Source organism: Strix aluco, chromosome 19 (assembly GCF_031877795.1).
Source record: "Strix aluco isolate bStrAlu1 chromosome 19, bStrAlu1.hap1, whole genome shotgun sequence".
NCBI classification, from domain to species: Eukaryota; Metazoa; Chordata; class Aves; order Strigiformes; family Strigidae; genus Strix; species Strix aluco.
The window spans coordinates 12371120-12394489 of NC_133949.1; the positions used below are offsets into that span (position 1 = coordinate 12371120).

The following is a 23370-nucleotide window of genomic DNA, read 5'->3' on the forward strand; positions in this document are numbered from 1 at the left end:
GAAGGACACAGCAGCAGCCAGTGTCAGCAGGGCTGTGAGGTGCACAAGGCAAATGTGCCTCAGCCCCTGACACAGGCACAAGCTCTTTGTTTATCCCCAGATAGAGCGGTCAGGCAGCAGGCAGCCCACCTCCGCTCCCGACACCTCCTGTAAAGGGCTGTTGCCCAGAAGTTCACCGCATCAGTAAAAATGCAAACTGTAAGCTGATTAGATATTCATAGATACTCTTTCTTGATTAGCTCACCATTAATATTTCAATGTCAGAACTGGATGCATACTGCCTCCCTGCTCTCTTCCTTCCTGCTTAATTAATTTTGACCATCACCAACAACAGTCTCCGACAGATAGCAGAAATTAAAGTGGGCTGTTCCGTGACTTTGCTTGCTGTAAACAGCTATTTGCAATTCCTTTTCATACATCACCCACCCGCGACAAAGAGATCACGGTAGCAGAAAATGAGTCTCCCTCCTAAGGACTTCAGAGCTCCAAAAGAACATTTGCCTATTCGATAAAAATAATCAAAAAGACAATGCAGTAGGCACAACTCAGCAACAAGATTTGTGTCTCACCTAGTAATCAGCTAGCTGTTAAACCATTAAAAAAAAGGGAGACAATTGTTAATTTATCTTTAAAAAGAAAGGGCCTTTGATTTAGAGTAGCTCATAAAAGCTGTAGTATGGCCCAGCTGTGAGGGGATGTGATAATTGCTGCAACCCCAGCAGTACCCTGAGCAGCCCACTTCATAAAATGCAGGCTGCATGGCTGCCTAATGCACAGCACACACATCCACGGCTGAGAACACAACACGCTGCTAATAGTCTGTTTGATTTTATTGACGTGCTCAAGATATATGGGGGCAGGAGGAGCAGCGAGGCAGAAATTATACAGCAACGTTCGTTCCACCCCAGCCCAGGGGACCGTCTGCCTTCCTCCATCCTCCTCCTGGGCCCAGAGGGATGGGGAGCTCTCCTGCATGACAGGAGGGCAGTTGCCACCTCCCAGGTCCACGGGGTCCTGACACAACACACACTGGGATTGCCAGCACAGTGTCTGTACCTGGGACCAAAGCAGCACTGGATTTGCAGCAACGAAATTCTTGCCTTTGCTGCCACCTGAGCTGCATGCCACTGCTGCAAAACAGCCCTCTGCTACTGGACATGCTCCACATCTCCATCCATTGCTGCAAACCATCCTGCCCCATCCTCCAGCCTGTCCTTTCCCAGGGAATACACCATGATGGTGACCCAAGACAAGCAGCAAGGCAGGAGCAGCATGTTGCATTCTTGCTCGGCTCCAAACCCTCCACGCAGTAACTCAGGCTGTTAAACGCCTGGCCAGAGCTCGCCATCTGCTTCCAGTCTTCTAGGAATACCGCTGCGTAATTCAATCAAAAAAGGAGAAGATCCTTATTTCACTGAATCGTAAGTCACTCTTCAAGTAATTATATTTTTATACCCCTATGAGGAGCAACAGGGGCTGTTCATTTTATGGGCTTTAGCAGCCAGAGCCATGCTTCTGCCAAGGTTACGGCTGGGAGGGAAACATGATTTAACATTTCCTCAGCCATCCAAGGTTTATCCATGCTTTTAGCATTTTGGTTAGGCAAGTGAATAAAGCCCTGCAGGGCCAAGGCCTTTGTCCAGGAGTGCTCTTACTGTGGAGCATAGAAAATGTGTGGGCTTGGACCAGAAGAGCTGACCAAACCATCAGTGTGAAGCTGATTCCCAGTGGTGTGAACGTGCCAGGTCTGCCCTTCCAGGGCAATGCACAGAGCAGCTTCAGCACAGCGATTGCTGCCCAACCAGGGAGCAAAATCCTGCTCATCCCAGCAGCTGGAGGAGACATGGGGCTACATCCCTCGCGTGCTGCCTTAGAAAGGTCAGGTGAGGGTAGCTCAGGGGAAAAGCCTACCAACTTGCTCCATCTAAAGTGCCTGGGACACAACTCACTGGACTCAAAAAACTTAAAGGAGTCTTTAGAAAAGATCCGAAAATGTAACCTTTCTGGAGCCTTCTGTTGCTCTTTGGGGTAATTTCCCCACTTTAGATACTTCCACTATCCTACATTTGTGCCCTCTCCCCAGACAGCCATCCCATAGCACCACTGTCCTTTCCTGGGTTAGTTCTCCACCTGCTCTTTCACTGCCCCAGATGTTCAGTCTTCTAAACAGATTTATTCCCTTGACTTTGAAAAGGGCTTCACCATGTTTCCATCTGTGTTTACACTCAGTGCGGGGTAAATTTCTCCTCCTAGCAGATCTGTTTCTTACCAGCAAAGAAATACGACTCAGCATAGATTCAGACGGGAAGGCAGAGCAAAACATTTCCGAACCAGCGCTCACTTGGGAGCTGTGCTACGTGCCCACACAAGGACGGAGACCTCCGCCAGACTACCTGCATTATCAGACTATCAAAAAGGAAGTGGGATCTGGCCCAGAGCCACCGCTCACACGTCCGCTCTCAGGGCTGCCTCCCTAGCTCACCCAGCACCGCCTGCCAGTTTTTCAGGAGACTGAAGCCAAATGCTCCTCTAGAGCAAAGCGGGACTCAAACACCCCACATCCCACTGAAGGGTCTGACCCAGGCATCCAGGACCCTGCCAGTCAGCTGGGGCTGTAGGTGTTGGAAAGACCCATTTTGTCACACCTTCATAGCTCCTTTCTCAGGGAAATCCTGTCTTTGCACATGCCTTCTCTTAAAGCAGGACTGGCTGATGCATGAACACAGATGTTTTTAACTGCCTGAGCAATTTGCGACACAAAGGACAGTGAGCAGCTGCAGTCCAGATTTATCTCCTGGCTCGCCAAGGCTAGGCCATCACATCTCCTCTGTACAGCAACAGCAAGGCCCTGCAATAACTTCCCAGGTGGATCTACAGATAGCATGAACTTCATCTAATCTCAGGAAAACAGATTTTGAGGCATCTGGGGGCTCACTGCTTCACCCTAAACTGATACCAACCTTCAGGTTTCGGGGCAGCCTGTTGCTGCTGGCAGACAGGTGTACGTGCTGCTCTCATCGCTATATACTGCCCTACTCTGTGTCCTCACAGGTCCTTGTCCCCGAGTTAGATGCCATTTAAATTACAGCCAGGATCCAACCAGCCCAACAAACATTTAAGCCTGACACCAAAGCCAGAGACTGTCTCCCATGCTGCTAATATTTGTTTAGCACACCGTAACAGGCCAGAAACTTCCAACATTGACAGACAGAGAGGGCTGGACACTGGGGTTTACCAAAGCTCCCTGAAATGCATGCATCCTTCTCTTAAGCAAACCTCTTGAGCAAACCGCCCATGACAGTGCCAAGCTCCCTGTTAGCATCAGAGAGGATGAGGAGGGTTTTTTTAATCTGCGTTATATTATACACTCAGTCCAGATGGATGAGTCAATAAAGATGATGTGACCTCTACACAATTGCTTCAGAATGCATGAAATTCAGCTAGGAGCTCCATTCCCCACAGCAAGGGAGGATATTCAGGTGGCCTTGGAAGGGGTTTGCAAGGGTCTGTCTCCATCTTCCCAGCAACAGCAGATACAAACATGGACCAAGCCAGGGGGAAAAAAGGGGAAAGTCAAACTGTTTATGAAGAGAAACATCAGCTGAAGCACATAATCACCTAGCAAGGAGATAAAGAGACATGCTTCTTCCCAGCACTGTGGGCATGCAAAAAGCAGGCTGGGCAGCCACTAATGATAAGTATTACATGATAGATGCTCTGAAGCTTTGCAGGATCTGGTTTATGATGTGCTGGCTGTGCTACCAGCAACCGGAACTTGCAAGGGAAGAAGGACCCTCTCATGCAGTGGTTCTCTCCTGCAACAACCAACAAGCAGGGTTGAGCTCTACAAAAGGTGAACTGTAATCAAAGCCATCCCTCCCCAAAAACTCATGTGAAGGAGCCTGCTTGGAAAGGTATGGCTTGAAGAGCCCTCCAATAGCACCCCTGAGCTGCACAATGGTACCTTGAAAATGTTAAAATGAGAGTAAATGTCCTGCATTGTAGAAGGAGCTGCCTGCAAACCAAATGGAGAAGGCAAAGGGAAGCAAATTCCCTCTAAAACTGGAGCATGGGGTTTCCCATTTGAAACACATAGCTCTGGCACAGTGCTGCAGTCCTTGGGACTGGCTTGTGTTTCCTCAGCGACAGCAGCTTTGGAGCCCCAGTGGCACTTGGTATTTGTTTTTCCCATTTATTACAAGGCACTGTTATTATTTACAAAATATACTTTTCATGGACTGTTACTGCATCCAAGTGCTATAACTGGTCTAAACTCAAATCCCTAGGAGAGCTGTTGAAAGAGAAGCAATTCAGCCACATATTAATATGACAAGGATTTCCCCAGGTTTAAGGAAGTAGAAAATATGTTTTGTACAAGTGAACTAGTTCTTTCTTGCAGTATAAAACTGCTCTTTCCCAATGATAGCAATGAAAGGATATTGCTTCTGTCACTGATGCCACTGGAAATGTATTGCCCTTCTCCAAGAAACCAGTGAAATAACATGGCTGGTTTATTCTCTAAATAAGGTGATTGAGAAACACACTGCTCCCAGCATTAGTCCAGGCACGCTGCTACTGCTCTGTCCCCAGCCTGAAGGGAGGGCAAAGGCACCAAGGCTTGTGCCAAATGGCAAACCTCTACCTGGAGAAAATCAAAGCATAGTTTGAGAACTAAGCAGAAGAAAGAAAACTGTCCAAATGTCAGATGGAAATGAATCCCTAGCTTCTCTCGCCAAGGGTGAAGTGGAGCTCAGCTGCTGTACAGTGCAGCCAGGATCTGGCCCCTTCTCCTTCATCAGCTCCGCACCTTGTATGAAATGAGCTTAAACCCTGGGGAAGGCTAATCTACACTTAACCTGTGGCAGAGAGCCTGGCCATTAGGAAAGCTGCCAGCCCCCCCCCCCTTTTACTGCTAAGTTTAATGGTCTGGCTCTCTGCTGAAGATTTTAGGTTTTGAAAGTAAAATCACAAAATGGCTCTTGGACCAAGATAATCTGTCACTCAAATGTATGCACCGAAATGAGGATGGAGAAATTACTGTTTCAGCAGACATAAAAATTTCCTCCAGTGAAAGGCTGAAGTTGAGTCAGTGTTTGTGGTTCCACTTTCATGCCTGTCCATCTACAGATCTGGCAAGTTCATTTTGCTCCCCTGCAACATCCTCCCAGGTGACACCTCCCAGTTGGAAGGTAGATGGAAAAAAAGTCAACTGTTGGTTTTAAAATGGGAGTTCACCAAACTCTTAATCATGCAGAGACTGGTGGAATAACATCATGTGGGCTTTGGCGCTGGTGCCCAGCATCTCCACAGTCCCTGCTTCAGGACACGCTGGCCCAAGGCCCAGGATAGTGACAGCTTTTACTAAGCTGAATTCTGGAGCAAATTGGCAAAAAATGCAGCAAAAGAGGATTTGCATCTGTGTGAGTGAAAAAAAAAAATGAGAGCACGCATAAGTCAGGCGTAAGCAATACTGGCGCTGGAGCGAAGCACCTCTCAGGCTGGGCTGCGACAGAGCCCCCTCTCCAGCGCCCTGGCAGCAGGCTCCTACTGTCAGATATTTATTAGTTGTGTCAGGAATTAGTGTGAGTTCACTGACTGAATAATAATGTGCCAAAGGCAGTTTTTCGACTTTGCTGATAATAATTAAAGAAAGCAGGGGGGAAAAGCCTTGCACTGGGGAAGGAACCAGGGCTTCCCATGTTGTTGGTCGCTGTCTCTATTGCAAGGACAAGATGTGAAGTGCAGAGGGGAGAGGGGGAGGATGGCAATGAGGACCTGAGCAGTGACGAGGATCATGCAATTACTCCCAGCTGTGATGGGAGCATTGCTCTTCCCAGAGAAAGACAAGGGGAAAGAAGAGCTGCCCTTGCGACTCAGGAGCTGGACCCATCTCCAAGTTCAGGTTTTATGCTGCTGTTTTTTACTGTCGTGCCTGAGCACCTTGCATCAAGGCTGGGTTTTCGTTTACTTTTGGCACTTTTTCTCTTTCTTAGACAAATCTTGCAGCTTTGGGGGACCATTTGTGAATGGCTGGAAACAGCTTTAGGGCAACATTTTTTTAATGCTGCTCTGGTGATTGAACACAACCAGCAATGTCACTGCATCAGGCCTGAGCACATTTTTCAAGCCCCACAAGAGGGACCACATGGGCTCTGTGATAAAAGCCAAGATGCTATTTTTAAAACAGGGATGGGAGAAGCTTTGGGTGATTTTAAATCAAATCAGTGCCTGGACAACAGGGCACTGCTCCCCGCCCCTGCCCCCACTGCCAAGTTCCTGCTCCAAATCCCAGGGCTGTCTTCTGACAAACAACCCTCAGCGTCAACAGGATGGGGCTCCCGGGTGCTGCGGCCACAAAAACACCCATCAGGAAACCGGCTGCGGGTCGGCCCCTGGCCCAGTCTGTGTGGGAGTGGGTGGGAAAGGCTGCACGGCCTGGGACTGGCTCAGACCCTCATCTCCTTGGCCATTCCTGAACATTTTTAGTGTCCGTCACAGCGTTGGCCACCCAACCCCAAACTGTCCCCTGCCTTGGGCAGGTGTCTGCTCTGTTTATGTCTCCTCAGAGAAGTGCTGCAGGGGCTGTGCTGTGACGCTGCCTGCACCCCGGCAGCAGTGGGCATGTCCCCACTGTCCAGTGGCCCCTACAACGTCCTTGGACATTGCACTCCAGCATCCCCAAGAGCTGCTGGTGCCACAAGTTCTTTAGTGCACTGGAAGGTGATATTTGGCAGAATTTCTTCCCCAGGCCAGTATTTCAGTTGTGACTTCTTAGTGAGGGCAGGACAGGAGGGATCTAAGACCTCACAGGCAACTGCTGCGGGTGCAGACTGGCCATGCGTGCTGACGTATGTGAAGCTCTGTCAGCTCACAGCATCTTTTCGCCCTAAAAATGCACCACTCAAACTACAGAGCAAAACACAGGGAGGCAAGAGGAGTGGCTCTTTCCTGAGTGATGGCAACAGTTCCACTGGTGCCCGGTCATCAGAAACCCTATCAGGCAGCACCCCAAAACCACCTCACACAGTAGTGATGGCAGCAGAGAAGGGGAGCCTTTTGCAGCGTTTTTAATAGCAGGTAGCTATGACCCCTCTTTGCCGCCACCATGGAGATGCAAGGAAAGGCCGGAGTACCCAGGCAGCTTGGTTGTACGCCCTCTTGGTGCTATTTTTATCTAAGTTACTAATTACACATTACCTATATGTCACCAGGCTGATCGATATTAGTCTGAGGAATCAATACAGACGTGGATGACGGTGCTGTTTGCCATTCAGAGCCTGCACAAGCTGGGAAGAACAGGGCACCATCGATCCCAAAGGTGGACTGAGATGCAGGGCGGCACAGGAGGCACAATGGGGGCAGTGACCAGACGCTGCCTTTCTAAATAACACAGGCATTGTGAGAGCCTCCTGGCCCCATGGCCACGTCCGTGCTGCCCCCAGGCACAGGGCAAACCTCCCACCATCCCACAGCACTCCCTTGGGAACAGCACAGCCCATTTTAATCTGGGTTGCTTTTCAGTCCTTGGGATGCAATGCGTTTGAAAGATTCGCACTGATCTGAAAATTAACAATTCTCCCTCTTTATGTGTTCTTACCTGATGATCAGTGTCTTAACTAATCACAGGCTACTTCAAAAAGCACAAGGTCTCCCGCATTTTGCTTTGCTGCTTTAATTAACCAAAAGCCGAGGCCATCTCTGTGATGCCACCATGCTTCTGCCAGCAAGAGGAATCTTGGCTGCAGAATGCAATCAAATTTTGCAGGAAGAAGCTCTTGGGAGTACCATGAAATCTGGGATTAAAGCACAGCCAAGTAAGGGAATTGCATAACTGGGGGTTTCTGCCTGTCTTGCTGGAGTCTTATGACTGTTCTGATTCTGTCATAGCGATGCTGGGAAATTGCCTTTTGAAACCAAAAGAGCATAGAAAGGCACAGGCAAATCAGAATCATTTGCCCTGAGCACTGGGTTTGTCTTGAGCAGTGAGTTGATGGTGGTAGGATTAGACAGAGAACGGAGTGGGGTGAAAGCAAAACTCCCCCAAAGGCTTCCCTTATGCTCAGCTGTGCCTGTGCCCTCGCTGAGGTGCAAAGCCCTGCAGCCTCCTCCCTTCAGGCCGCCTCACAGGCCCATCGCAGAGATCAGGGCAAGGATCACAGAATCATCTAGGCCGGAAAAGACCTTGAAGATCACCCAGTCCGACCATTAACCTCACACTGACACTTCTCAAGGATCGGCAGCCACGGGGCGGCCGCGGGTGCATCCGGTTACTACCCACTCGCCAGCAAAGCAAGAGCCCTTTGCCTGAAAAACACATGGCGAAAAGCTTCCAAAGAGCAACACAATCCTGGTTTTTATTGAAGCTTTTAAGGTAGCAAAAGGAGCCGTGGAGGGGGGCTGCTAGTCCCTGCTGCCTGCCTGCAAAGGCTTGTTGCCTTTCCTAAGCAGCACATGCAGTCTGCTCTGGTGCCAGAGCACGGTCGCCAGCAGCTTGATCCAACAGAAGACCCATACTCCTTCCCTTAGTCCCACCAGCCCCAAAAGCAGAAAGCTGCCCGGATTTGCTGTTTGATGGGGTTTACTCAGCTTTGGTGGTAATCTGTCTCCACTGGTAGCAACCTCGCTCCCCGGGAAAGGCCCTTCCCATGGGAATGCAGATGCTCCTGCGCTGGGGAGCAGACACAGTCCGTGCTGGAGACCTGGCGGAGGCTGCTTTGGCTCTCAGCACCCCCGGTCTTCGGGACACTCCTCTAATGCCACGATGCTGCTGGGGACTGTGTGGGCTGCGACAGCTCAGAGTGAGGCCTCGAGGCTCCCCAGGGCATCACTGACAGGTGCCCGTGGGTGAAGCTGGTGGTGAGACACTGTGATGGCCCCGTGCTCCTTCCAGCAGCTGCGCCGCTGGCAGTCACTCAGAAACTGGTCTGAGAGCTTTGCAGAGATAAACTGTCATGTCCAGCTATAAACCACAAACCCCTGGTGCAGCACCTGGAAGCCACCGGAGAGGTTGTACAGGCACAGCCAGCCCTGGAGAACATCCCCTACCCCTTACAGCCCCATACGGCAAGAGACATTTCTCCCTGGAATGATCTCCTATTTTTAAAATGCCAGCAAAAGAAGTTTTTGCTGAAAAATGACTGTGGCAGGATTTCAGCTGTGCACCCATTCGCACTCCCTGTCCCTGGGGTCAGCCCCAGGGTCCCTCTCCATCAGCATCGATGGGCTGCAGCTGGGGATTAGGGTGGCCCCCCTGACCCACACATAAATGGGGCCAGCTTGGCTGCCCCAGCCTCTCTGGAGGTGCTGCTATGCAGGTTTGGAAGGAGGCATCACAGCAGAAATTTAATTTTAGTTACCACTAAAAAATTTAATTTTAGTACAATGCTTAGGGAGTGAGCCTCATCTCTAATCCTTCAGGGACAGCTTTGACTTTGCTTGTAGGGTGTCAGAGCTGAGGAAATGTTCTGTCTTTTATCCTTCCCCCTCTCCCTGTTGCTCTGCTGCTCATTTAGTCTTTCATTAGGGATCATCCTCTTGTCATTCGGTGGATATGTCAGGGGTTTTTTTATAAGGGGTGGATGCCAGGCATCAGGAATCGTGTGTTCAATGTATGGTGGCAATTAGCCCAGCTCTGAACCCTGATGGTATGTCTGTGTCTGCAATTAACGCTCTGCTCTATCTGCATGAGGTTTTTATCTGCCTTCCTTCTGGGGCTGGGAAAGGCCCAGCTTGGATCTCTAAAAAAATAGTAGGAAAGTGTTAAAGACATAAGTTGAGCCTGACTGCCTCTTGTGGGTCTGCTCTCAGAACTGGGTCTTGTTTGGTTCGGCTCAGCCTCTGCTGGATTTACATGACTGTGGCTGGGGGCATCTGTCTGATACAAAGCAGAACCTGTGGGGACTGATTCTGGCTCTGCCAGTACCTCTGCTCGTGCACTTTATGGCATGTTTCATGCACCTGGCTCTTTATTAGGAAATTAGATGGCCTGATTCAATGTTTTACAGTATTAAGTTTATTTACTCATGCCTTTGGTGCTCTGCAAAATACCTCGAGTTGTTTTTGTGGGATGCGAAAACAGGAACAAAATTTGGATTTCAGGGGGAAAATGTCAGGGCAGGCAGAGGGAAGGTGCCTGTGGGACCTGCTGTGCTTCAGGGAAATCTGGGGTTTGGGAGAAATGTGGCCCTCTCCTCCATCCCACTGCTCCACCAGCATCTCATGGTGGGTTTATAGGGCAGACTTGCCACCCTTCCCCATCAGAAAGCTGCTCTACCAAACCTCATGGGCTTGCTCGGTTTTCCTTCTCTCCCATATAAACTCATCTACCCTAAAATCCCTGCTTTTTTTCTATGAGATAATGTGATTTTGGGGGAGGAGTTTCACTGCCACCTGGCTACAGCTGATTTCTAATGAAGAGCTTCCTGGGGAGTGGGGGGAACAGGGAGAGAAATGGGGGGGGGGGACACAGCATTTCTGAATCCAAATACATTAAACCATTTAATTCTGTTGACTCAGGGCTGCCTGGCTCTGAATGGGAATTAATCCACAGTGAACCAAAATTAAAAAGCGCAATACAAAATGCTTAGCAATGCACTGCGAGGGTTTAAAGCAACCCATTAGCTTGCTCGAACGTACCCAGTAAATTTTCATTTGTCAATAACGCTTAGAGCCTACAGTTTATTTACAGCCTGTTCAATATTACCAAAACCCCTCAGAGCGCCTCATTTGTATTTATCTGCCACAGTCTGTTTCCTTTCCAGGGACTCTTCCTAATCCCTTGCTTTGTACCTGCTTGTCTCCTTGCAGAGCCAGAGGCAGCAGGGATGTGCCATCGCCTGGGCCAAGGTAATGCAGGGTTAACCCTTTCCATCCCACTTATCCCCTCCATGGCAGACCACTGGCAAGGCCACCCCGAGCCACCTCCCAGTGACCCACGTCATCCTCGCGCTGGGGCTGAGACCTGCTGGCATAGGGCTCCTCCAGCCTCTGTCCTGCACCCAGGGGACCCGTTGGCCGCAGCCACCAGCCAGCATAGAGGGGTGACAGGAATTCCCAAATTGTGGCCTCCAAGGGATGCATCAGTCACTAGCACTGGGGCACAGGCAGGAGCAGCTGCCTCTGTGGACCCACAGCCTGGCTGAGCAGCAGCAGCCATGGCTAACAGGCCAGGCCCCTCCATCTGTTCCCAAACTGGCTCCTGCGGGATGAGCCCTGGTGAGGAAAGCATGTAACAGGATTTCCCCCAAAAGCTGCTTGAATGCTGCCAGGCAGATAACAACGCCTGGCTGGCCCTGAGGGTTTCTCCAAGGAAAGGAGTTTATTCTCAGGCACAGACACGAATGGGCAGTTTAATCTCCTGTTGTGGCTCGTGTCCAGTTGGGGTTGTTTAGTCCAACACTTCAGCTCCTGGAGACATGGCTCCCCACAGTGGAAACCAGTCTTGGGTGGGGTTTGTCCCTCCACAGGGAGCACAGGACAGGGACAGACCTCCCCCCCCCAACTGTCTGCCTGCTCCCCTCTGCATTAGCACTTCTCAAAGGCAGAAGTATAAGCAATTGCAGTGGAAATATAAATGAATGCAGCATCAAGCAGGCTGCCTGGGGAAGGCAGGGGGAGATGCAGGACAGGGTCGGCAACAGCCTGTCTTAGGTGTAAAGGTCAGAGAGGGAAATACCTCCAGAGGTTTAACTGCAAAGATTGCCCAAATGAGACTACAAACTTCACAGAAAGCATCTACCAGACCCCATGAAGTGCAGCAGCACCCTGCCAGCAGGGAGCCTGATCTCCACTGCTCACCATGGTCCCCTGCCCGACACAGGAGCGTGAGCAGGACCTGCCTATTTGGTGGAAATGATTTTCGATAGATTTTATAGGCATGGATGCAGGGGGCAATTGCTAAAGCAAAGAGCTGCTCTTTTCTCCCAGCATTCCTTAGGGTTTGCAAGCACCTCTTGCTGCTGAGATCCAAGACGCTGTGAATGGCTGCACAGAACCCTGGGGAAACCCCATCCTTCCACCCCAAAGAGCAAAGTCCCCGCCACTTGCCTGCCGCTGTCTGCATGTAGCCAGCCAGGGTGCAGACTCGCCTCTCGCAGGCTCCGCCGGGCAGCAGGACGGCGACGATGGCCAGCAGCGAGCTGAGGGCCAGCAGGACACAGCCACCCGCACACAGCACGGCGCTCGTCTGAAAGGACACGCAGGGCTGTCAGCGAGGTGATCCCCCGCCACCGTCCCCGCGACACCTCCCCACGGATTCCCCCTCTTGAAGTGAGAAGCCCGTTGTGGGTGGCTTCTCCCACCTTTTCCCTTCCACCTTCGGTAGCTTAAATTCACTGTTAAGTCTTGAGCCCACAGTTCACCCATCACCTGGTCCCAGGCTTATTAGTATTCGGGCTACGGTGATAATAGCAAATGTATTACATGCATGAAGGGCTACGTCACTAATACAAGTGCCATTAGATGCCTACAACGTGTGGCAGTGCCTCCACTGAGAGCTGAAATGTCTCTCTTGATACAGGCAAGCCTGGCAATTAGAAAGTATTTTGCCAATGATGCTCTGAGGTGGGGAACCCGCTGCTGCGGAGGTTTCACTGCAGCCAGCCTCTGCCGACGTGCAGGCTGCTCCCACCCCCTAACCCTGCTCACCTCCAGCAGCCCCACCGGCCTTGCCCTGCAGTGGCCATGGCTTTGTTTTAGCCTCTTTTGTAACAAAACTGGCTGGGGTGGAAGCAGTTTTCCTATTTAATATTCTGGCAGTAAAATGCAAACTGCATCATCATCTAAAACTGGGGAAATTTATGGCAAAACCAGCTTGCCCTTGGGTATGGGCACCTGATTGCTGCAATGTTGCTGTTTCTGTCCCCATTGCAGGTGACATTTCCACCTCTGCCAACGGGATGGCACTGGCAGCAAGGTGGTCCCTGTACCGGTGGGGACACGTGCCAGCCCAGGCAGGGGCACGGTGTGGACGGGTGCCTCCTCCTCCAGCACCCAGCTCATGGCAGTGTTCAAACAGCGTGAGGGCACCTCAGTCCCGGCATTGTGGCAGCCACGTCAAAGCTCTGTCATTTCACAGCATTTCATGGCGAATTCCACGAAACGCTTCTGGCTTTGGTGAGTCACCCTGCAGTAATGTCCGCCTCTTGGCTCCCTAAAGCAGTACAGCTGTAAGACAGGTCTTGTCCCCATCTTCCTAATGAGCCTCATTTTCATAACCTGTGCAGGAGCTGCTGTAAGGAGCTCAGGTCCCACTTCCACCTGCTCTTGTCCAGCCTTCTCGTCCTGCTGAGATGCTCTGGTTAGAAATACACAATTTTCCTTTTTTACTCTTCTTCCTAGATTTGGGCTTTTGGGCAACCATGGTTACTATAGGAACAAATCCAATACATGTTTTCATTTGCCCCCCCCCTCACCAAAGAGATCACAAATCAGGAGTAAATAATCTGCTAAATGCAAGTTATGCTGCAGGAACCAGGGGCAGGCTGGAGGGGAGGAAGAGGAATTGGGTTTACCCTGCGATGGCTATGGGGGGGTCCAAGAGCTAAAAAAACCCTCCAACACTAGCAGTGCTGCCCCACGGGCACTGCCCTATTTCTACCTGTATTATTTACTGCTGAGCTGGTTTTTAGCAGCTGGACTGGCTGGTGCCATGGTGGCAGAGCCGCTGCCTGCAGGGTCCTGCCCAGGAGCTGCTGCCGCTCCAAGAAGGGACTTGCGGGTGCTGGTGAGGGATGGGCCAGGGGAGCAGGGACACTGTCCCAACACCCTGGTGCAAGCACTTCCCCCGGTGCTGTGCAGTGATTAGAAACCAGCATCTTATTTATAGCCCATTTATACACCGCACAAGCAATGCAAACACTGTCCTGGAAATAAATTAATTCCTGATGTGCAATGTAAAAGGCACGGCAGAGCAAACAGCTACCGAAAGAAACAGAAAGGCTGTTTCAGCAGGGACTGTGGCACCAGGGGTAGCTGCTCCTCTCCGCTGCCTTCCAACCCACCAAGACCCAAAGAGACACGTGCTGTTTCAGGGCAAAATAGACAAGATTGGGACACCCCCGGTGGGGACCAGCCCCTTGTCCCATCTGAGGGACCCACCGGATTTGGGGTGGGATGGGTGACCCCATCGCGCGGACACCCTCCCAGCGTGGGACCCCACGGGGAGAGCAGCCTCAGGCCTTGTTCCCCATCGCTCCCAGGGCAGCAGCATGGCGAGGAAATACGGACTTATTAAAAAAAAAAGGAGGATTTCTCCACCCAGCATCTGAATTTCACCTTCCACCCGGCAACATGCAAAGCCATCTTCCTTTGTGAGGACCATTAATTATTTAGAGCGATGAATTTTTCAGCAGAAAGGGGTCTTGTGAAGCAGACTTGCTCCTCTCTCATGTGAAGCATATTATTTTTAATGATCTAGGTGGTTCTTAATTATGGTAGCGCAAATCCCCTAAAAACTCCTAGCTCCTTCTGGAAACAACCTTTGCACCCACGGAAAGGTGCAAAGATGTTTTTCAGGACATAACACCAAAAAAAAAGGTGAGCGTTACACTGAAAGAAGAGCTGGGTCTGGTTCGGGTCCTGCCATCAGGGTTCATACGGGCGGCAGCAAGACTGTGGGGTCCCAGGGCTGGCAGCACCTTGACGTGCACAGTGGTGGCCAAAAACCAACCAAATATCAACCAGGCCTTGGCAAAGGTAATAAGGTCTCATTTTGAATAAATATGTTAAAATTCCTGTGGGCAAGAGGCGTAGGTAAATGGTGAAGTTTTTCTGCCATGTGGGACGGGGACGCTGAGTCACCAAATGGCCTCCGGGCAGCTCTGGGGGCAGGAGGGGGGATGCAGCTGAACGGTTTTGCTGCAGGGCTCAAGGGACGGCGGTGACGCAGCTGCCCCAGAATAGGTGGCAATAGGAAAAGGCACAGGGCGCTTCGGGCCAGGTTGCAAGAGACCCTGCTGCAAGCCGGCAGTCCTAGTCTGGCTCCCACATGATGCTGATACACCGTGGCCAGAGCTGCTTGAACACAAGGGGTGAACTTCTTTCCCTAACACGTTGGCATTACCTGCCAAAACACTGGATATGCTCTCGTAAACCAGAAATTTTGCTTTTGTTGTAACCTTTCCAGGGCCTTGGCTGGGAATTATCCCAAGTGCTCCTGCCCTGTACTTGAGTTGCACCTGCAGGTCAAACAGCTGCTTCTGAAGAAAAATAATAAGGTTTAAGTTTGAAGAAGTCCATGGAGCAAAGGTACCAAACAGTAGCAGCTAAAACCCCTCTCCTTCCAACTGCCCAGCACCTCCCTCTCTCCTCCCTGTTCGTGCCTGTTGCATCTTGAGCGGAAAGGAGAGGATGCAGGAAACAGGATGCAAAGGCTGAAACCCAAAAATAGATGGCGGGGGGAGGAAACAAACAGGATGGATCGAGGCCGTCTGTAAGAGCCCAGCTCAGGCCGGGGCAGGAAAAAAGCCCATTCATCACAGCAGAGAGCACAGCTCCCAGTGCAAAACCGGCCAGGGAGAAGCAGAACCTTGCTGCCCAGTGGGCTGCCTCTCCCCAGGCATTGCAGACCCACGTCCACGCCAGGGGAGACCCCCCGGGGGGGCCCAGCAGCCCGGGGCTGTGAGCTACCCTGCCTCTGCCACGGTGGGAAAGACATAAAACCGTGTCAGATTTTCTGCTCCCACTCCCAGGGAGATTAATTGTTTATCCCCAAACAAATTAATAGTCCCCTGGTGGGACTGTAAATATGCCTTTATGTAGCGTAATAAATTCCGATTAACAACAATCCCCTACCCATTATTTTACTATTTTACAGGTCTGACACGCGCCATGGCTATGCCATTCACCAAGCAATAAATCTGCTGAAGGCGCTGTTTGATTCACCAAAAAAATCAAAATTAAAATGTCACCCAATGACTATCCTGGGAAGAATCACTTAATATCCCTAATGAAAATTTTTAAAAAGTTAACCCATCTTTTGAAGCCAGCATCCATGATCTTTACAGTTTAAAGTGAAAAAGGCAAAGGGAGAAAAACCTGTCCAGTCCAAGGAGTTAGTGCTGAGAAATGGTACCCGGTGTTTGGCTTGACAGAGATAAACCAAGTTGGCAAAACTGCCATTGCATCTTGGGCACTGGGTCACACCATGATGCCCATTAGTTTTTTGCAATTATAAATTAATGCAATTTATTAATTGGAACTTGACCACCCCCGAGAGCTGCCATCCCAGATGGGTCCTGGGGTACCTGGAGCAGTAAGCTGAAAGCAAGGTTACAGACTGCTTGGGTATTTCAGCCCTGCTCAAATGCTTAAGCACCTTTGCAAATGGGGACAGAAAATAAATACCCTAAACAATTAGGAAATAAAGCCGCGGGCTGAGAGAGAGTGAAGGTCACAGTGTGTCTGGCTTTCTGGTGGTGTCTGCTGAGGCAGAAAAGGCCTGAGAAACCCCAAATGAGCTGGGGAAAAACTGGCTGTAAGAGAAGAGGGGGCAAAATTAATCAAACCATTTTCTTTTTTTCATGCAGTCCCTTCCCATCAGAGCTCTGTGTGATTGAATATTCATTCAGGGAAGATGTTTTGGGGTTAAACTGGATAGTGCTGTACGTGGAGAGGCAGAAACTGAATGGATACCAGGGGTTCTAACCTTGTTAAAAAAATAAATCAGCACTGGACGGAGGTGCTGAGTGGAGACCTGGGGTTTGGGATTTGCAGCAGTGCCGGCAAGGACCTGGGAGGCCACACCAGGAGTTAATGCCAGGAAATAGATGCAGATGTTGGCAGCTGGGTCTGTCTCTGCTTCGTAGCTCAAGATGTCCCTGGCCAAGCTCCTGGTAGAGGAGGAGCAGTCGCCACTGCCTGTTAGAGGGCAAATAAATAGGGCTGGAAAGGATCAGTGCAAATACTCAGACTGGTATCTATCTGCAGGGCAGCAGTGGTGCTGGAGCAGCAAAGCTGCCTCCTCTCCAGCCCAGCGCCCCACGAGGTCCCACTGTGCCCCTCTGCCCCCCCAGGTTGGTGTCACTGGCACCACATGGCTGCGAAGTCCTTCAACTGCTCCCAAACCTTCCCGAGAGTTTTGCACTGGACCCTAAACCCCTGCTTTCATCCACATCACGCTGGGCGAGACTGCCCTACACCCAGAACAGCAGTGCCTTCTCCTGGGGCAAAGGCGTAAGAAATCTTGGTAAAAACCAGGAATACCCACCTGGGCACGAGAGAGGGGTGCCTGCCTCTGCAGGAGATGTTGCGTGTGCAGGGGTGGGTGGATCAAGACTCGCAGCTTGTTCATATTTCCCCCACACAAGTCACAGAAACAAACATCCGCCATCTGGTCGGCATTAAAGCGACGGCCAGGAAGAAGATCCCACACGTCCTCATCTTCTCCTCCCTGGCAATTACCTTCCTTTCAGCGCCATCTGAGAGCTTTCTCCTTCCTATTTGATAGTCCCTCTCCATCCTGCTCCCATGCAGACACTATCGCCTGCCCAGCAGCGCTGGGAAGTGCCTGGTGTCATCTGATGGGAATGGTGGGAGTGGGTCCGAGCTCCCCAAACCAGCCCGGCAGTAATGCAGAGCTCCAGGTGTGATGCTGCTGGGGAGGTGGCTGCTGTGTCAGAGTCCCCTGAGCCGGGGTGTTTTGGGGCACAGGGATGCAGAGGAGGCAATAAGGCTCCAGTCCTCATTTCTTCCCCTTCAAATGAAGGATTTGGTTGATGGGGACCTGCCCGCTCCGCAGCACACACAGGGGAGCACTTCTCCCCAGCCTAGATTTAGCAGCTGACACACAAAATTCAGCAAAAATAAAACCACAAGATACAGCTTGGCTGGTCCTGGCCTTCCAGGTAACTTTCCCACTTTCAAGCTAAATAGGGTATTCAACGCAAACACCAGAGGGGTTAATGTCCAAAGCAGTTCAAGAAAAAAAAAAATGCGCTTTTTTAATTAAGGAGAAAATAAGAGACAGATAATATGTCTGATGAATTACAGCTGTCTTTCTTCCAGTGCCATTGCATCTGGGGATGCTGGAAAGCAGTTCCTAATGGCACTGCTTTATCTAAGAGGATGATGGATAGTGGTGAAAGAGAAAAAAAAGGGAAAAAGTAAGACATTAGCACATCAATGGTGTGCCTGTGACCTCCATCAAGAGATGCGAACCAACTTAATGAAATTTTAATTAGGCAGCAAGCAGCGTGCTGTCGCTGGGTACCAGATCAGACCTTCTTACTCTGTTATTATCCTTCCTTGGGATAAGCCTTTTCCTGGCACTAGTGGCAAAGCTGGGCTCATGGTCCTGGTCTGGGGAACGCCCCACAGGTCACAAAGCTCTCCCATCTGGCTTTTCCTTAGAGAGCTAGTGGAGAGGACCCCGAAGGGAGACTCTGCTCTGGGCCCTACAAAGGGGAAATGCAATGTTCATGTCTCTGATGTGCCCAGGCCATACCCTTCCCAAGGGCTGAGGACTCCCTGTTTGTTGAGCAGGTTTGTGGGCAGGCAACCCAGCGTGAACCGGTCATCACTGTCACGAGTGGCCACGTCTCAGCTAAGCCCCGGCTGCTGCCCAGTCCCTGGCCCCGCAGCCCAAGCAGTGACGCCGCGGCTAATACCCACCTCTCCGAGCTTTTGTTTAAGCAAAGCAGCTTGTGTCTCCTGTTGAGAGCAGAGTTGATAGAATTAATCCTGAGAGCAGTCTGTCTGTATTTTTCAATCAAATTGACCTTCCACAGCCCACCCATAAGCTGGCCCTGTCTCAGCACTAGCTTCTGCCCAGCTTAGTGGCGAGCGGTTCACTGGTCAGCAAGTCCTGGTTATGGTTTGCTACTCGGGCACTGAAGCATGGGGCCAGAGCCCAGGAATTACAGCTGTTCCCAACAGCGGGTATTTTCTGTTCTGTTAATGTAGGTCAAAAAACTCTGGGTGGCTAATGAAAGGAGATAAAGTCTACTGCAAGGTAATATGCATAAAGAGGAAGATGGTGATTTCAAGAATTGCCGAGCACTTACACCTCTTGCCAAGGTTGTGTAAGTGCAATTAAAAATCAAACTGGTAGACAGAGTAAGCCAGGAAAGATCTGCTCCCTTGGGAAGTTCTTAGGATGAGGAGCTAAAAGTTGATTTCCTGATAATCCCAAATTAACACGCTGGCCTGATACACGGCCCCCAGAGGTAGAACAGATTCTGCTCAAGAGCCCATCTCGCACGTGGCTCCCTGCTTGGGTCGCATTGCAAAACGCTCAGCTCTCCCTTGTGCCAGAGCCTGTGCTGGAAGAGGAGTGACAGATTTTCCAAATATCTTCCCATGCCCATGAGCACCCCACGTGCCTCTTCACTGGAACAGGGCTGCTGCATAGCTCCGCAAACCTGATCCCAACTGGCAAACCTCAGGTTACATTGGGAACCCAATGCTGAACTGACACGGCGAGAAACCGGCAACAAAGGTTTATGAAACCTTTCAGCGTTTTCTAATGAAAGGGTAAGTAGCTTTACTGTGCATTTTCACTAGGGTTCGCTGAATCTTTTCAAGTCCTACTATGGGCAAAAACCCAGGAAAGACCCACTCAGGGAACTCCTCAGGCTATGCAAAACCTTCCCCCTGTCCTGAGTGGGTTATTTTGTGCTCTGCTCCAGCAGGGCATCGCTGGCTTCATAGGCAAGTGGTCCATGTGGTTTTAACCTGAATACCATGGGCTGATCAGCTTCTTTGTTATTTTAGATTACGTGATTGGCAAAGCCTGAAAATAATTGGAGACTATCTGGAAAAATAAAAATAGAAATTTGAAATGAAGCAGCACTAGCTTCCAAAGTGCAGCACTGAGACAGGAACCCAGGAGCCAAATGCTCCCACTGAAAGAGAAAGTAAATTAGCTCAGGATGAAGCACTATTTTGCACGCACGCATACGCACACAGCGATCTGGCTCCAAAAAAAAAGCAAAGTAGTGAGATGTGATGAAGCAGCTCAGAGCTGAAAAGCTCATCTGTTTTTCCCAGCTCTATCAGTTGGCCTCCCAAGAGCAATCCCTTCTCCCCATGGCACCTGCACCCCTCGGGATGCCCCTCTCCAGCCCTCACAGCTCCAGGTCCTCCCACAACGGATCCTCCTTTCCATTAATTGTCCGTGTAAGGGCCCCACTCAAAAATTGGCTGTGGCCCCGGGACAATATCACCATCATCATCCTCCCTCCTCACCTGACTCCAGCCAGACCCTCTCTGGTTTCCATCAGCTCCTGCAAGGTCTCAGCCTGCACAGGACAGCCTGGCCACAACATCTCCAGGCGTCAGGGATATTTTATTATATTCCACCCATCAAATCACCATCGTGATGCTGAGCACGATGCAAAGCCCCAGCAGCCTCAGCACTGACAGGGTTAAATTAAAGGTACCCATGATATTAGAGAGCTGCAAAGTAATTATGAAAGGAAGCAGAAAAAAGCCAGCAACTCTAAGCAGACATGAAGGCCCTCTTAAGAGAAGAAAGGCATGTTAATTAACCTCTAGACATGATTCAAAGCATCATTTGTAGCATGATTAACATAATCCCCCAAGTGCAAACACACAACTGGCATTAACGATCATTTGCCGGCTGAACACTTCCCCACCCCTTCATCAAATCGGCACATTTGAACAGGGAAACATTTGAAACGCGGTAAACGTGCACGTTTCAGGAAACAAAAAGAACAACATTCCCTGGAGATGGACATCCCGGCTGCGGGCTGCTCCCACCCCCTGTGCGCTGCAGGTGGGCATCCTCCCCAGATGTGCTCTCAGCATCCTCCCCAGATGTGCCATCAGCTTCACCCTAGGAAAGCTCCTGATCCCCATGTTGGCTTTTGCTTCCTTTGCCCCCACAGCCACAGCTTCACACCCTTCTCACCAGCCTCTGCCTCTTCAGCAAAAAGCTGGTGGCTGTTTTCCAAAGCTCCTAGACTCCCGTCCACGTTGGGCTTTCATTTAAAGAAGGAGCTGCCCACAAGATTGCTTGAAAGATTGGAAATGAATGTCAACAAGTTCTGAAAGCAAAGAAAAAAGAGCCACAATTTCCCCATCTCTCCAAAACCAAGAACCTCCTGTTTGAACCTTGCGGACGGGGCTCACAGCTCTCAGCTCCCCCCGTCCTGAGCACGGAGGCGTGCAGGTTCCGAGGGCTGTCATGCACGAAAGCCAAAGCTGTTGCCTGCCTTAGCAAAGCTGTCAGGGACATTTTATTATATTCCACCTCATCAAATAACCATCACAACAGGTATTCGCATCCTCATCATGGCAGAAAGCTGGTAGGGGAGCACTTTCCCCTGACAGAGGCTGCACTGTTTGTTGTTCATGAATTACTTGGGTGGTATTAATAAAGGTGACAAAGATGTGTCACCAAAATCCCCTGTAAACTCCACCTGGTACCATGTATTATTCATCCCTACCACAGCCCAAGCTCAGGAGCTCAGAGGCTTTGCGTTACGTTATATTCTGGATATAAAGTGTTTTCAGAGGCTGAGGCTGCGTGTAGCTGAAGCCTGTTCAAATGAGTCACTGCTGAGCTTCATTCTTATCTTTAAAGTTTGTTATTACTTCGAAGTGTTTATCTGAATTGCATTTGCAAAAACAGCTGAACAAAGGCCAACTTACGGAAACAAGAGCATTTTTGCACATTTTTATATAAATAGGAAGGATTTTATGCAGCCAGTTCTTTTCTTTGCAATTCACAATATTTGTCTTTGATGACGATTTTAAGGACCGTGATGGGATTTAAGCAATCACACACAGACCTGGCATCTGGGAGAGGGAACAGCACAGCTTCACGGCAGGCTGAGAAATTCAACTACTGACACCCATCGTGTGGGGTGCAGCCACGACCTCCTGGGGACTTGGCCCTGATATCGGGGTTCCTGCAACGTAGCGACCCAGAGCAAGTCAAAGCTCACATGTTTCGAGCCGTGGCAGTGAAATCACACTCACAACCTCAGGGTAAGACACTAAGAATAAAATGAAAGGGAAGGAGGAAGAAAGGGCAGGGACGATCAGGTGGTGGATGCTGGGGCTGGGCTTTGTGTGGTCCCCACGCACACACAGCGGGGATGGGTGGCTCTTTGTCACCCCAGGACACCCCAGCAACACCAAGCCCCATGGGGCAAGCAGGGAGACCTTGGCCTTGGCCTCCTTCCTCCCAAAACCTGGCAAGGACACCACCCGGGCTGGCCAGGCAGGGGAACGGCCGCAGTCTCCCACGTCCAGGCTCGATTTCTGGATCCGCGTGTCCCAGGGGCAGCAGTTTCAGCCACCCCCCCGCTCCTCTCCTGCTTAGCGAACTCAGCCGGCAAGCGATGCGCAGTGCCCCGCCGGGGAGCACCAAACCTCCCCCCTTTCTCCCCCGACCCGCTCCCTGCACACCCAGGTTGGAGGGATGTGTGGCCCCAGCCGGGAGCCCCGGCAAGGCAGGGTGGCCAGGTCAGGATGTGCTTTGTGGCCACACTCAGGCTGCGCTGACCACCACAAAGGCACCCGGGAGGTTTCCGTGCAGCACCCCAAGAGCTGCCAAGCACTCCAAAGAGGGGTGTGACCCCACGGGGACCATGGGAGACCCAGGGGGTGCTGAGGGGATGCTCAGGGTCAGGACACGGAGAGATGCAGGGGATGAAAGGGATGCTCGAGAGCAGCGCGGGGGGATGCAGAGGATGCCCGGGATGCTCAGGGCAAGACTGGGATGCGGGGGCAGGTCTGGGGGACAGGATGGGGGGGTGCTGGGGAACCTGGCTCAGAACGGGGGGTGCTGGGGTGATGACAGGGACCTTAGGGAGGTGAGGAGGACAGAGGGATGCTGGAGAGCCTGGGGCAGGTCTGGGGGGATATGGGAGGGATGATGGGGGTGGGGGGGTGGGTGCCGGAGATCCCGGGGCACGTCGGGGCGATGCCGGGGAGGTGATGGGGGGACGCCGGGGAGCTTGGGGAAGGGCAGGGGGATGCCGGGGAGGTGATGGGGGACCTTGGGGGAGGCGGGGGGGTGGGGGGCCGTCGCGGTGGGGGAGGCGCTCACCTGCCAGGAACCGGAGGGGATGTCTCCGAAGCTGCCGGGGCCGGCGGAGCCGTGGCAGCCGCGGGGCGGCCCGGCGCAGCGCCAGAGCAAACCGAAGCCGGCGGCGGCGCGGCCGGGCGGCAGGAGCCAGGCCGGGGAGAGGAAAGCGGCGGCGCAGGCGGCCAAGAGGCCGGCGGAGAGCAGCGCCCAGAAGCAACCGACGCCGCTGCACATGGCGCGCCGGCGGGGCAGGGAGCCCGCGCCCCGCGCCGCCCCCGCGCCCGCCACCGGCACCGGCACCGACAGCATCGGCGGCGCCGCAGCGCGGCCGCGCAACCGCCGCGGCGCGGGGCGGCCGGCGGGGCCGGCAGCGC

At 51.7% G+C, this 23370-nt stretch overlaps 1 protein-coding gene across 1 annotated transcript in view; it reads right to left on the reverse strand.

Annotated features, from left to right (window-relative positions):
* The window catches only part of LHFPL7 (LHFPL tetraspan subfamily member 7), a 64497-nt gene extending 41192 nt beyond the window's left edge, over positions 1-23305 (reverse strand). Inside the window, exons 1-2 of the mRNA XM_074844939.1 lie at positions 23018-23305; positions 12046-12184 (exon numbers count right to left, since the gene is read on the reverse strand). Of these exons, the coding sequence (XP_074701040.1) occupies positions 12046-12184; positions 23018-23305 (427 nt within the window). The remainder of the gene's footprint in view (positions 1-12045; positions 12185-23017) is intronic.
* Positions 23306-23370: the final 65 nt, after the last annotated feature.